The sequence below is a fragment of the Schistocerca americana genome, chromosome 2 (genome assembly GCF_021461395.2).
Source record: "Schistocerca americana isolate TAMUIC-IGC-003095 chromosome 2, iqSchAmer2.1, whole genome shotgun sequence".
Taxonomy (NCBI): Eukaryota; Metazoa; Arthropoda; class Insecta; order Orthoptera; family Acrididae; genus Schistocerca; species Schistocerca americana.
The window spans coordinates 921,025,708-921,041,962 of record NC_060120.1 but is presented as its reverse complement, the minus strand read 5'-3'; the positions used below and the strand labels follow the sequence as shown (position 1 = coordinate 921,041,962).

Here is a 16,255-nt window from a genome sequence, read left to right as displayed (position 1 = left end):
CATGAGATTTCAACATTTCAAATGCCAATACCAGGGGAGAAACAAAATTCCTGTGCGCCACTTTCCAACTCTCCCTCATAAATACAGTCTATCCATGATGTGTAACCGATATGTGCAATCAAAATGTGATAATCTTGTCAGTAGTTGATTTTAACAGTGTTGCCAAGCATGTTTTGCACTTACTTAGATCAACATTGAACCTCCTTCATTGGATCCAGCTTAAGTGTTACACAATAGAGCAGAGTCATGAACAGAGTTCAGTTTCTGAACTAAGGTCAGAATTGACCTCCAGTCAGTGATGTTTATACAATCTGCCCTTAATCAAATAATACATTTGATAATGGTTCTGTATAAAACTTGTGCCTTTAATTATTTACTGGATTTGCAAAATGTGCTTTTAATGCTGATTTTGAAAAACAGGTCCAAAGTGGGGTCCATTTGTGGAAAGAAGGCAGATCAGATATTATCATCAACAGCCAATTCCTCAGTAGGGAGCAGTACTAGAGACTTGATGTGTGACGTCAGTGATATAGAGAAGCCTCACATAAGGAACCAAACTCAGTGCCCCAAAGGCCAAGATAAAGAAGCAAAGAAGGTATGAAATTTTATTTCCATTTGACTGATAAAGTCATTTGTAAGATATGCGACCATCTGGCCTTGGTGTGTAGCAATTCCATGGTAGCACCTCAATTTCTAAAAACTTTATTTATGTTGCATTTCGATAAACAGTGTTTGTACAGGTCATGGAAACAATGAAATTCATGAAAAAGTAATGAAAGTTAACAGGTGGTCATGAAAGGAATGAAATGAAATGGGAATGAAATTGAGTGGGCGCTCATGAATATTTTTTTGGGTGTCAGTCAGGCACAGTTCAGGTGCACATGTGGAGAAATTTGAGAGTGTAACTTCATTGTGTCAAAAAAACATGACTCCAAAAGCAGCTGACGTAGTGAAAAGAGAATACTTTAAATTATGTGAATATTCTGAAAAACAACTGAAACAGATCAATCCTAAGAAGGATAAATTTGATCACTTTATGATGTACACTCCTGGAAATTGAAATAAGAACACCGTGAATTCATTGTCCCAGGAAGGGGAAACTTTATTGACACATTGCTGGGGTCAGATACATCACATGATCACACTGACAGAACCACAGGCACATAGACACAGGCAACAGAGCATGCACAATGTCGGCACTAGTACAGTGTATATCCACCTTTCGCAGCAATGCAGGCTGCTATTCTCCCATGGAGACGATCGTAGAGATGCTGGATGTAGTCCTGTGGAACGGCTTGCCATGCCATTTCCACCTGGCGCCTCAGTTGGACCAGCGTTCGTGCTGGACATGCAGACCGCGTGAGACGACGCTTCATCCAGTCCCAAACATGCTCAATGGGGGACAGATCCGGAGATCTTGCTGGCCAGGGTAGTTGACTTACACCTTCTAGAGCACGTTGGGTGGCACGGGATACATGCGGACGTGCATTGTCCTGTTGGAACAGCAAGTTCCCTTGCCGGTCTAGGAATGGTAGAACGATGGGTTCGATGACGGTTTGGATGTACCGTGCACTATTCAGTGTCCCCTCGACGATCACCAGTGGTGTACGGCCAGTGTAGGAGATCGCTCCCCACACCATGATGCCGGGTGTTGGCCCTGTGTGCCTCGGTCGTATGCAGTCCTGATTGTGGCGCTCACCTGCACGGCGCCAAACACGCATACGACCATCATTGGCACCAAGGCAGAAGCGACTCTCATCGCTGAAGACGACATGTCTCCATTTGTCCCTTCATTCACGCCTGTCACGACACCACTGGAGGCGGGCTGCACGATGTTGGGGCGTGAGCGGAAGACGGCCTAACGGTGTGCGGGACCGTAGCCCAGCTTCATGGAGACGGCTGCGAATGGTCCTCGCCGATACCCCAGGAGCAACAGTGTCCCTAATTTGCTGGGAAGTGGCGGTGCGGTCCCCTACGGCACTGCGTAGGATCCTACGGTCTTGGCGTGCATCCGTGCGTCGCTGCGGTCCGGTCCCAGGTCGACGGGCACGTGCACCTTCCGCCGACCACTGGTGACAACATCGATGTACTGTGGAGACCTCACGCCCCACGTGTTGAGCAATTCGGCGGTACGTCCACCCGGCCTCCCGCATGCCCACTATACGCCCTCGCTCAAAGTCCGTCAACTGCACATACGGTTCACGTCCACACTGTCGCGGCATGCTACCAGTGTTAAAGACTGCGATGGAGCTCTGTATGCCACGGCAAACTGGCTGACACTGACGGCGGCGGTGCACAAATGCTGCGCAGCTAGCGCCATTCGACGGCGAACACCGCGGTTCCTGGTGTGTCCGCTGTGCCGTGCGTGTGATCATTGCTTGTACAGCCCTCTCGCAGTGTCCGGAGCAAGTATGGTGGGTCGGACACACCGGTGTCAATGTGTTCTTTTTTCCATTTCCAGGAGTGTATTTACTGCAAAGTGCGAACCTCGACTTCACCAAGTTCATGCAGAAATTGTTATGCATGTTTCATGGGAATGTTGCAGTCGAAAGAGGCTTTTTTGTTAACAAAGAAAATTTAGTTGAAAACCTTGAACAAGACACAGGTGTTGCAGAAAGAAGTGTTTACAATGCAATACAATTATTAGGTTGTTAACTTAAATGTGAGAAACAACTGAATGTGGAAATTATAAAATCAGTTATACTAGCTGTGAAGAATGCATCATCAAATGAATAGAAACCTTAAAAAGGAATAAATCTGTTGAAAATGAAGTGGCCAATCTTAAAAGAAGAACAGTTCAATAAATAAAATAGCACAAAAATAAAAAAGAGCTGTTATAGAAAGGTAAAAGAAGAAGCTGAAATTTCATGTTTAGCTAAGAAACTTAAACACTGAATATTTTTCTTGTAAGCTCAACACTTGACATAAATTTTGCATCTTAAAAATTATTTCTTGTCTTCAGGAGAACTGTAAGTTTTAACTATGTTAAAACGGTTTGTGTTTGAATTCATATGATGGTAAATGTATCTGAAAATTATCATACCCCATCCTATGTAGGACTTAAATGTTTTTATAGCATATGATGAATGGTGTACCATAAGTAATACATAGTTACATTATTGATGCTAACATACAGTTGAAGTGACATAAGAATTATTACATTCAGCTTTCATTTCAGCCAGCTTTCACATTCATAAAAATGTATTTTTGTCATTGTACACCACATATTTTAAGAGATCATGAATATAACTAAATAAGTAATCAAAAAGTCATGAATTTTATCCTCTGAAAATCTGCAGACACCTTGATGAACTTTATAGCAATCAAAATGTTTCCATGGAATTACTACATGCTAGGAAATTTTACTGTCTGTCTTGACAGTATTTTTGAGTATTGCCATTTATTACGGCTATTCCTCAGTAATCGTACATTTCATTTTAATATTCAGTGTTTTTTTAATGATACTAAAATAAGCTATGAAAATTCGCGTGAAAGAAATCCAAACTGAAATAACTGTAAAAGATAGCAACAATGTACCTTTGAGATGTTACTGTTACAAATTGCAACTAAGTAAACTTGGTGAATGCATCACTGATACTTAAATGTGGTTGTATACTTTGCAAATCGATGCAAGAGACCCAGTACAATGCATGTGATAACCGTATAGTGGCTCACTCTCTTTGAATAAGGGGTGAGAAGGCGTAGAGTTCTTCATCACTTTAAAACATTTTGTACAATTAAGGATAATTCATTTCACCTTGTTGGCCAAATTTGGAATATAATATTGTTTTAATCACTTTTCTGCATGCAGGGTTGATGATTTCATATTGCATAGCAAATTTTCTCTTTGTTGTTAAACTTGCAGCTCTTGCTAAAAAGCTTTGAGCATGTTTCTGATTGTTGTTAACTGGTAATCCTTATCTGGGCTTCCCTGCTGCTCACTACTAAACTGTCTGTGTAACCAAACAGTATCTTCTCTGTGACATGGTGTCTACATGAACCATTGTTGGATGGTTTAGTATCACTTTTGTAGGACTAAGACCAATCTTGCTGTTCTTGCTAGTAGACCATCCTTAGCTGAGGTATTTTTGAGTGCATCATGGTTCTGTGCAATTTTAATATTTACCTAAAATAAATATATCCAGGATTTCTATGAGATACTGACAACAGGTAAGACTGGAATTCATAGCTTCTGTACTTTCTTCTTCAAGTGCCTTTTTTTAGTTCATGTAAGCTGGTTGAAATTTATTATGATACACAGATTTTCGTAATAACACAGCTGTGAGGCCTTCATTGCTTGAATCTGTATGCAGTTCAGTTTTGTATTTTTAGTTGTAGACGCTTAAAACCTGGGCCAGTGAAAGATTGTCTCAAACGGTAGGATCTCTTTTTATTTGGACTTATATTTCTGTTAATTCCTAAATATATCACTCGTGAGTTATGCGTTAGAAGAATAGTTCTGGACAAACTTCCTAAAGTATCCAGTTAGTGGTAGGAAACATTGTGTTGCTGTGATCAGCTTTGCTTGTGGGAAATTATAAATGGCTTCTAACTTCACAGAAGAGGGCTGTCTTTGTACATACTATGCAACATCTCCAAAAAACCAAACATTTACCTTCAAGAACTGGAATTTTGCTAAACGTAATTCCCAGTCCATATTCTGTTCCGGTTTTCATCAACAAATCAAGCCAGTGAAAAGCTTCAATCTCTCTATTTGCTGGTATTAAATTTTTGTCCATGTACGTATATAAAGTGTTTGAAAAGTAAGTGTATCCTTGTGTGACGTGGATTCCTCATATAATTTTCTGCCATCAGAAGCAGCTTGTCACGTCTCTACTTTAAAATCTTGTGTTAGTATACAGCATACAGTTCAGAACATTGCTTTGGAGTTTGCATATTTATTTCTTGCAGTACCTTTGGGTAAGCAAACTTTCTAGTAAAAAGCAACTGTTCATACATCCATTTCCAGTAGGGAAATTTTTATCTGTTTTAAGAGCTTACAGATCTTGCGTACTCAAGCTATAAATAAGAACACAGCAGGACAAATTTTACTGATTTGTTTATTCTCCTCGTTACATTTTGGGTACATTTAAACCTCAGTAACACCAGTCAGATAATTTTCTCTTTTGCAAGGTGTGCTAGTAATTTCTGAGTTAATCTTGACTGATTTATTTTTTTAAGATCTTATATTGATTTTTTACACAGTATGATATGGCTAGGGATTGTGTTTTTCATGAGCAGACACTAAGAGAATAGGCTGTTTTCTGAAAACAGCTAAAAGCTGCATTGGCTACAGTCCACAGGCTTGTGGCTAATGCTGAAAACTGCAGTGACGTTGAGGTGTCAGTGATTAGACCTGTGACACCTTTGGTGACATTGGAATCCCTCATGACATCTTTGTTGTTGTGTCTTCAGATACTCGCATTCGGGAGGACGACGGTTCAATCCCACGTCCGGCCATCCTGATTTAGGTTTTCCGTGATTTCCCTACATCACTTCAGGCAAATGCCGGGATGGTTCCTTTGAAAGCGCACGGCCGATTTCCTTCCCCATCCTTTCCTAATCCGAGCTTGTGCTCTGTCTCTAATGACCTCGTTGTCGACGGGACATTAAACACTAATTTCCTCCTCCCTCCTCCTCCTCTTCAGATACACCAACATCTGACCAGTCCATCCTCACTTAAGAGTGAGTGGCAGGTAGTTCTGGTTTCATGTGTCACTGGGAAAAAGGTGAAAGAGGGAACAGGCCATATGGCTGGCTCCTTATACCTTAGCAACAAAAACAAGATGCTACCCAGTGTTGATAATAATTTTGAGCCAGCATGAAATGTGTCTTTTGTTGAACAAGTGGTGAATTTTCCTGCCCAGTCCGGACAAGTGCAGAGGGTGGGTTTGCTATTCATTGGGAGCTACAACATTAGGTGGGTGATGGTGCCCCTCAGGGAAATAGCATGCAGGTCCAAAAAGAATGTGAGTGTGCATCAGTATGTTTGCTGGGACAGATCTCATCTGCAATGTGGAGGAGAACTTGTTGGTGGCTGTTGAGCACACTGGATGCAGTTGGCTGCAAATAGTGACAAATGACACCTGTTGGCACAAATGACGCCTGCCATCCTCCACTTCATGTGGATGGCTGATTTGATGACGGCAACTAGCATTGCATGTGGGGTGCACACTAAGCTGTCTGTAGCATCGTACCTAGGTTCGTTCACGGTCCTCTGGTTTGGAACAGAGCAAAAGGTCTACATCAGAGGCTCAGATGACTATTGTGTTGGGCAGTATTGAATGTGAATTACTCGACTCGCTATCAGGTGGAGAATTTTGGAGTTCCCTTTAATAGGTCGCGTGCACACTACATGCAGGAAATAGCTACAAGAGTAGCGGAGTACATGTGGCATGTGAATTGGGGTTTTTTGTGTTGTTATAGAGATACCCCCAATTCAGATCACAAAGAATTTCCGGCCTTAATTGAAGTTACATTAGCCACAGTGTTCTCAGCGAATGTAGATCAGATGTGGAAAATGTTAATATGGTATCAGTAAATGGCAGGAGCATCCAAGGAAAGGTCCCATCATTTATTGAAGGTTATGATGCCCAGATAATAGTGTCCAAATGGCTTATTGCACGTTACAACCTTAACTCAATGACGAGCACTGACCAAAAGACTACAGGCTTGGTTCTGCATGACTCTTCGTGCACTTCGTCATGTGACTGCTACCTTACTCAAAAAGACCACCATTCTAATTTTCGGCATTAAATATCACACATGTACATGCCAAAACAGAACAAATTTTTATAGTTAGTTTGCAACCTCAAAATAAAACTGTTACACTACTTTAATTACTACAATGACATTAAAGTCTCTTCACATCCGTTGCTGCAGTGTATTTCTAGTCAAACAACGAACTTGAATATACGAGGGCAGTTCAATAAGTAATGCAACACATTTTTTTCTCGGCCAATTTTGGTTGAAAAAAACCGGAAATTTCTTGTGGAATATTTTCAAACATTCCCGCTTCGTCTCGTATAGTTTCATTGACTTCCGACAGGTGGCAGCGCTGTACGGAGCTGTTAAAATGGCGTCTGTATCGGATGTGCGTTGCAAACAACGGGCAGTGATCGAGTTTCTTTTGGCAGAAAACCAGGGCATCTCAGATATTCATAGGCGCTTGCAGAATGTCTACGGTGATCTGGCAGTGGATAAAAGCACAGTGAGTCGTTGAGCAAAGCGTGTGTCATCATCGCTGCAAGGTCAAGCAAGACTGTCTGATCTCCCGCGTGCGGGCCGGCCGTGCACAGCTGTGACTCCTGCAATGGCGGAGCGTGCGAACACACTTGTTCGAGATGATCGACGGATCACCATCAAACAACTCAGTGCTCAACTTGACATCTCTGTTGATAGTGCTGTCACAATTGTTCACCAGTTGGGATATTCAAAGGTTTGTTCCCGCTGGGTCCCTCGTTGTCTAACCGTACACCATAAAAGAGCAAAGGAGAACCATCTGTGCGGAATTGCTTGCTCGTCATGTGGCTGAGGGTGACAATTTCTTGTCAAAGATTGTTACAGGCGATGAAACATGGGTTCATCACTTCGAACCTGAAACAAAACGGCAATCAATGGAGTGGCGCCACACCCACTCCCCTACCAAGAAAAAGTTTAAAGCCATACCCTCAGCCGGTAAAGTCATGGTTACAGTCTTCTGGGACGCTGAAGGGGTTATTCTGTTCGATGTCCTTCCCCATGGTCAAACGATCAACTCTGAAGTGTATTGTGCTACTCTTCAGAAATTGAAGAAACGACTTCAGCGTGTTCGTAGGCACAAAAATCTGAACGAACTTCTCCTTCTTCATGACAACGCAAGACCTCACACAAGTCTTCGCACCCGAGAGGAGCTCACAAAACTTCAGTGGACTGTTCTTCCTCATGCACCCTACAGCCCCGATCTCGCACCGTCGGATTTCCATATGTTTGGCCCAATGAAGGACGCAATCCGTGGGAGGCACTACGCGGATGATGAAGAAGTTATTGATGCAGTACGACGTTGGCTCTGACATCGACCAGTGGAATGGTACCGTGCGGGCATACAGGCCCTCATTTCAAGGTGGCGTAAGGCCGTACCATTGAATGGAGATTACGTTGAAAAATAGTGTTGTGTAGCTAAAAGATTGGGGAATAACCTGGTGTATTTCAATGCTGAATAAAACAACCCCTGTTTCAGAAAAAAAATGTGTTGCATTACTTATTGAACTGTCCTCGTATTATAAACAATGAATTATGGTTAATTAAACATATGAATCAGTTGGATAATGGACTGGTTACTTGTGCTGATCTCATAATGCGTATTCGTATGGAGGAATCTGTAGTTATGGCACTGTTTGCATATAATTAATTAAATTGGTTATAATTAAGGACAAATTTAATACCACAAGGAACTTGTGATTGCTGGCGTCACTGACTTTCGTATGACTTACCATAAACACAAATTGAGTGATAGGTTCAGTAGTTTTAAATTTTATAAACTGTAATAATTGCAAATGGTAATAACTTTTTAAATAATGTTTTTACAAACAACATTCAGTTTGCATTGCCACAATTCATGTATTGAATTTACTTTTCACGTAGCATGTATGTAAGACATTTTATGTAATTTCCACAGATATTACACTTAACTTTCATATTCTGAATCACTGGAGCCATCATCTTCCTGCACTCAGTAAGCTCACCACCTTATTCACACCCTCAAGAGTTTCGTGTTGACTGTACACTTCCTGCCTGCACTAGCCACCTCCACATCTTGTGTTAACCTATCTGGCTGTTCTGTGCCCTGTTTGCCCATGGCCGCGGTACCATAACTTTTGTGACCCAGCGCTGAACACCTTTTTGCACTGGTAGTGAATACTCTACAGTCTGAAGATGCCAGCTCATTGTGTACATTCCCTGAGTTTCTTAATGTGACACACTGTGTTTTTTGTTGGATGAAAACCAGTTTTCAGCAGCATGTATGCTACCAGATATTTGAGATTCTCTAGGAGAATACTTGAAGGTGCACATCGAATGCATTTGACAAGTAAACAAAAGTACCAGTTTGCAGTATTTTGTCACATAAATTATGTATAATGTCATTTGCTAATAGAAAAATAAAATGTTCTGTGGAGATACCCTTTCAAATCCAAATTGAGAAAGTGTTTTATTTTGGGAGAGGTCTGCATACCTAAATTTGCCCAGTGCTCTTGAGGAGGAGGTAACTAGTGAGACTAGTCAGAAATTATTTAAATCTGTCTTATTATCGTATTTGTAAGGAAGTCTGATAAAAGCATGTTTCTTTCTGTCTGGCAATATCCCGTGATAGTGATTAGATGCATATGTGACTGAATACATAGCATATATGTAAAGAATTGGAATTTATCGCTTTACTTGAGATATTATAAATCCCACAGGATTTTTCAATTTTGAGAGTGTTAATGGCATCCTTAATTTCTGTGTCTTAGCATGGAGTAATTGTACTTTGTATGTATGAGGCATTGATTCTTGCATATATCCTATTGTTTTATCCCTAAAACTGTTCATGCCAGTTTCCTGAGCTACCTCAAGGAAATAACAGAATATATCGATAAAGAAATCAGTTTTTGAAAATAGAGTGTAATTGTTTAGATAAAAAATCTTCTCACCAAGCTGTACCGTGAGAAAATACATATAAAGGTATAGAAATTTGCAAACTTTCAGAGCCAGTGGATCATTCTTCTGGCAGAAGGCTTGAAGGGTAAGGAGGAGCTGGGAAGGAAAAGGACTGGTGAGGTTCGGAAAAAGGGGGAAAATGTGGAAAAGTAGCCCAGAACCCTGGGTGAGGGGAGACTTATTGAATGGGGTGAGAAAGAAAAACTGATTACTAGGGACTGCATCAGATGAGACTTCAAAGCCTGAGCTTAAAGATGGAAGATAGGGTAACATGCAAAACAGAGATTACTGGCAAAATATTGTCCACAAATTGATAAGAGCAGAAAGCTAATTGCATTGTATGTGGTAAAGGGGGGGGGGGGGGGGAGGAATCAACAGATCATCGAATAAAAGGAAGCGAATAAAGGTATTCTGAGACCGAAGAAATTAAAGTAAATTAAGGCCAGGTAGGTGGCAAGAGCCAAGGACATCTTGTAACACCAGTTCCTACCTGTGGAGTTCTGGGAAACTGGTGTCTGGGGGAAGAATCCAGATGGCACATCTCAGTGAAGCAGGCACCAAGATCACGACTGTCATGTTTTAGAGCATGGCTGTGCAACAGGATATTGTGTGTTGCCAGTATACACCCTCTGCCTATGCCTATTCATCTTAACAGATAGCTTGTTGGTAGTTATGCCAGGCTCTCCCTTTGATACTATATGTTTTATCAGTTATAGGGCTTTTATAGGTGGTGGTAGGAGGGTGAATATGGCAAGTCTTACAGCAGGGACAGTCACAAGGGGAGGAGCCATAGGGTAGGGACATATGTGCAGGGGGGGGGGGGGGGAGGGGAAATCTGACAAGGATATTAAGGAGATTGAGAGGGTAATGGGAAGTTATTCTAGGTTTCTGCAGTACGTGGGGAAGGTTTGGAGGTTGTTGTAGAGGTGGCAGACAGTGGTGTTCCAAGGCGGGAGTAGGAAGCGAGCAGGGTGGAGAGTTTTTTCAGGTGATGTTGTGCATGTCGCTCTAGTTTCTCGAGGGATGGAGTTTCAGTGTGTGTTATGGGTTCCAGGAAATTGCAGTTATATAGCAAGAGAATTTAAGGATGGAGAGAAGGTATTGCAAGAGGTTTAGGCTTGATTTGATATGGTTTTGCAGGAGTATATTGGTTAGGGCTAAGAATTGGCAGAACAGATGGAGGTCATTGTGGAAGGAATGGTGGCAGCCAGAGATGGTCAGGCATGATGTCAGGAAGACTGCACTTCATTTCAGTTATAGTGCCTTATTGAAGTAGCTGATTAATACACTCAAAACCAGGGTAATACTAAGTGACAAGAGGTGTACTCATAAAAATGGTTCAAATGGCTCTGAGCACTATGGGACTCAACATCTTAGGTCATGAGTCCCCTAGAACTTAGAACTACTTAAACCTAACTAACCTAAGGACATCACACACATCCATGCCCGAGGCAGGATTCGAACCTGCGACCGTAGCAGTCCCCCGGTTCCGGACTGCAGCGCCAGAACCGCGAGACCACCGCGGCCGGCGGTGTACTCATAAGTTGTGTTTGAAGGGATCAGTAGAAACAGCAACTGATGTGATGACCTGGAAAATCTGCTTTTGAAATAGGCTGATGCAGTAACTCTGTCCTGTGAAGGCTGTAAAGAGCTTGCAGACAACACATTTGCTTTGAATATCAAGGCTGTTTGGGAGGAAATGTTTGACATAGAAAGGATGGAAACTGTCAAAATGTAAGTACCATTATGGAAAGGATAGCTGCTACTCGTACACACGACCACAGTCTCTGGCAGCTGAAGCCAGACTACGAGCAGCAGCAGCAGCGCATGATAGGAGAGGGAACTAGGTGGGGGTAAGGAGGAGGCTAGGGCGGGGAAAGGGAGGGTAACAGGGTAGGGGTGGGTGACGGTGAAGCGATGCTGGGAAGCATGCAAGGACAAGTCAGAGAGAGGGTAGGGCAGCAAGGTGTAGTCGGGAGGTTAGCTGTAGGATGGTGGATCCTTGCCACCAACACCAGCTTTTCTGAACTGTGCAGGTGGGAACTCTCTTGCAATATATCCTATGTCTCCATAAACCTCTGGCATCAGCCTTCGTTTAGTCATTTTCTCCCCCATCTAACCTCTTCCCTGTCCTCTTCCAGCACTACACAGCACTCTATGCCACCAATGCACACAGTCTTTTTACTTCTTGCCTTTCTACCTTTCCCACAACCGCCCCCCCCCCCCCAATCTCTCCCCCCTGCCCACCATCCAACCTCACAAGTGCACCTAGCTGACCTACCCTCTCTCCACCTTATCCCTGCACATTCCCCAGCAGCACTTCGCTGTTCCCCACCCCTGCCCTGCTATCCTTTCTGGTCCTTTCTGGAAGTTCCCGGCGACTAGAGGAAGCAATGTGGTGCTAGTGTGCAAGACTCACACGTCCCCTTCTTCATTGGATTTACTTGGAGTTGCTTTGCTGATCTTCTCAGGATAGCCAACTGCGACGATATGCCCAACTTCTTCTCCGAAGATATGATGCTGTTTGCAGGAATTTTCTCTACTCTTAAAATTATTGCGTACACTCAGGATACTTTTAAATCAACCCTCCTATATTTCACTTCCACAAACAGAGCACCACATAACAGTCTCACACCAATGAATCATATTACGTAAATCCAATGGCTGCCGGTCCGTCAGAAGCTATTGATTACTTTTACAATAAATACAGTTCCAAAAAATCTCTCAAGGTTTTCACCAGTCCACCATCTGCAACTCTAGAGAGTCAGTAAGTAATTAAGTAAAAGTAAGTGTCTTGTCTTTTCTTTTACTCAATTCAACTGTTCCTAATAATGACTGATGTAGCACCATCACGGAGTAAGGCGTGCTTGCTCCTAGTGCTGGTCATGTAACTTCTGTGACGAGACAGGCAACCACTTGCCCGTGCCAATAAACCATTCACCATTCACCGTGGGTTGCGAAAGCTCGAAATTTGTGTGTGTGTTTGTGTTTGTTATTGTCTCTATCAATGTACCAACGCTGTCGTTTGGTAAGTTACAGAAACATTTTATCCTTCACCTTTAATCCTTCAAGCTACTCCTTCCTTTGTTCATACGGACTAGTACTATCCTATACAACTTTCTGTGGTCTGGAGGAACTCTGGAGAAAATTTATGAGCCGGTTCTTTCAAACATCCATAAATCTTAATAACACTAGAGGTATTAAGAATTCAAACTTACCAGGATAATTACTATGTGATTTCTATCACTTCCCTTTTTCCCTTAGGAACAGTACTTATCCCTTACCTATGGGTTGATCCTATGGGTAACCTTTCTCCTCCCATTCTGGTAGGTACGCCCCTTTCTTTTTCCTATATTCTATAGTATAGGTCAGTCCCTTTCTTGGTGCCCCTGCCCGCACAGTATAGGTCAGCCTCTCTTTGGTCTGCCTATCTGCCCTTTTTTCCATTCACTAAAAGCTGGGTGGGTGTCCCTCCCCCCCTTTATCCTTTGTGAGTAGGCCCCATGGTTCATCGCCCTAGTATACATCTTCACGTGTACTGTTGTTGTTGTGGTCTTCAGTCCTGAGACTGGTTTGATGCAACTCTCCATGCTACTCTATCCTGTGCAAGCTGCTTCATCTCCCAGTAACTACGGCAACCTACATCCTTTTGAATCTGCTTAGTGTATTCATCTCTTGGTCTCCCTCTATGATTTTTACCCTCCACGCTGCCCTCCAATACTAAATTGGTGATCCCTTAATGCCTCAGAACATGTCCTACCAACCGATCCCTTCTACTAGTCAAGTTGTGCCACAAATTTCTCTTCTCCCCAATCCTATTCAATACCTCCTCATTAGTTATGTGATCTACCCATCTAATCTTCAGGATTCTTCTGTAGCACCACATTTCAAAAGCTTCTATTCTCTTCTTGTCTAAACTATTTATTGTCCATGTTTCACTTCCATACATGGCTACACTCCATACAAATACTTTCAGAAACAACTTCCTGACATTTAAATCTATACTTGATGTTAACAAATTTCTCTTCTTCAGAAACGCTTTCCTTGCCATTGCCAGTCGACATTTTATATCCTCTCTACTTCGACCATCATCAGTTATTTTGCTCCCCAAACAGCAAAACTCCTTTACTGCTTTAAGTGTCTCATTTCCTAATCTAATTCCCTCAGCATCACCCGACTTAATTCGACTACATTCCATTATCCTCGTTTTGCTTTTGTTGATTTTCATCTTATATCCTCCTTTCAAGACACTGTCCATTCCGTTCAACTGCTCTTCCAAGGCCTTTGCTGTCTCTGACAGAATTACAATGTCATCGGCGAACCTCAAAGTTTTTATTTCTTCTCCCTGGATTTTAATACCTACTCTGAATTTTTCTTTTGTTTCCTTTACTGCTTGCTCAATATACAGATTGAATAACATCGGGGAGAGGCTACAACCCTGTCTCACTCCCTTCCCAACTACTGCTTCCCTTTCATACTCCTCGACTCTTATAACTGCCATCTGGTTTCTGTACAAGTTGTAAATAGCCTTTCGCTCCTTGTATTTTATCCCTGCCACCTTCAGAATTTTTAAGAGAGTATTCCAGTCAACATTGTCAAAAGGTTTCTCTAAGTCTACAAATGCTAGAAACGTAGGTTTGCCTTTCCTTAATCTTTCTTCTAAGATAAGTCGTAGGGTCAATATTGCCTCACATGTTCCTATATTTCTACGGAATCCAAACTGATCTTCCCCAAGGTTGGCTTCTACTAGTTTTTCCATTTGTCTGTAAAGAATTCGTGTTAGTATTTTGCAGCCGTGACTTATTAAACTGATAGTTCGGTAATTTTCACATCTGTCAACACCTGCATTCTTTGGGATTGGAATTATTATATTCTTCTTGAAGTCTGAGGGTATTTTGCTTGTCTCATATATCTTGCTCACCAGATGGTAGAGTTTTGTCAGGACTGGCTCTCCCGAGGCTGTCAGTAGTTCTAATGGAATGTTGTCTACTCCCGGGGCCTTGTTTCGACTCAGGTCTCTCAGTGCTCTGTCAAACTCTTCACGCAGTATCATATCTCCCATTTCGTCTTCATCTACATCCTCTTCCATTTCCATAATATTGTCCTCAAGTACATCGCCCTTGTATAGACCCTCTATATACTCCTTCCACCTTTCTGCTTTCCCTTCTTTGCTTAGAACTGGGTTTCCATCTGAGCTCATGATATTCATACAAGTGGTTCTCTTTTCTCCAAAGGTCTCTTTAATTTTCTTGTAGGCAGTATCTATCTTAACCCTGGTGAGACAAGCCTCTACATCCTTACATTTGTCCTCTAGCCATCCCTGCTTAGCCATTTTGCACTTCTTGTCGATCTCATTTTTGAGACGTTTGTATTCCTTTTTGCCTGCTTCATTTACTGCATTTTTATATCAATAAATATTATCCGGTAAAATTAAAAATCTACTTCAATTTCCAATATTGCTTATTAATAAATCATTTTGTATCCTAGAGTCCTCCTTTACTTTTCAACCTCTCTACCATACCTCTCTATACCATTCGTTTCTTATTGTATATACTTGGCTTATCAAAGGTTATATCATCTTTACTTAGGTTATCAGAGAGCCCCACTATTCAACAAGTTGTCAAGTCATTCTTATTTATATACATATATATTTTTAGAATCAGTCAATGCAGAACCATCACCTATAATACCATGTGCTCATGCTTTCCCATGTGGACGTACTTTCCCCCTACAACATTTGATGGTTCTTACAAGCTCTCAAACTGTACTTTTCTTGTTTGTGTCTTTGTGTTTCTTTGTGTGTATGTCGATGTGTGTTCGTGCAGCCTGATTCTTCGGCCTACTTATTTGAAATAAATTGAGGGTTATAGGGAACCACGTAGAATTAAGGACTTAAGCAATAGAAGTTTATGCATATGGAAAGAGGGAAAGATAGACCAGTACTCAGATGAGAAGTAAGAAAGGAAAAAAAAATAGATGGTTGCTAAGATCAAAGGAGAAAAAGAAGAGAGCCCCAAAGACTTGGAAAACCCTTCCCACCCCTCTTCCCCAGGATCCCTACCTTGCCGGTACTTGAGTGAGAAGCCGGAGGAGGTATGAGGTTAAACGTCTCCTACAGAGTGGACATTCTCACCTTCACCATTGAAGTCCCCGAAGAAAGACCTTAGCAACTCCTGTGGAATGGCAAATGGTGAAGAATCAGTTCCACTTGTCTGCGAGGGTTGTCTGTGAAAGGTGTGGTGTGTCTGTAGTGTCAGTCATGTTTGTACCTACACTACCCACCCTTTCCAAAAGTGATGCAAACCACCCCCCCCCCCCCCTCCCCTCCTCATTTATCTTACATCTCACAAAAGGTATAAAATTATTCTACAAAAATAGAAAATTATACACTACGATAACATAGCTGTTTAATTATTCAGTTTATATTATTTTTCATACACACACAAAGTACTCTGTTCAGTTTATAACATCTAGATATTACTTTGTTGGAATAGTACCACGATATTACCTTTATACTTGTACTATTTTCTATTTGTTTCATTCCATGTTTAGACCGAGCGAACTGGCACAGTGGTTAGAC

The 16,255-nt window shown here is 41.9% G+C and overlaps 1 protein-coding gene across 2 annotated transcripts in view; it reads left to right on the top strand.

Moving 5' to 3' along the window:
• Positions 1 to 16,255, top strand: part of LOC124595052 — a 171,748-nt gene that overhangs the window by 72,267 nt on the left and 83,226 nt on the right. For both annotated transcript variants that reach the window (XM_047133618.1, XM_047133617.1), the window contains exon 3: positions 421 to 595. In XM_047133618.1, coding sequence (XP_046989574.1) covers positions 421 to 595 — 175 coding nt within the window. The remainder of the gene's footprint in view (positions 1 to 420; positions 596 to 16,255) is intronic.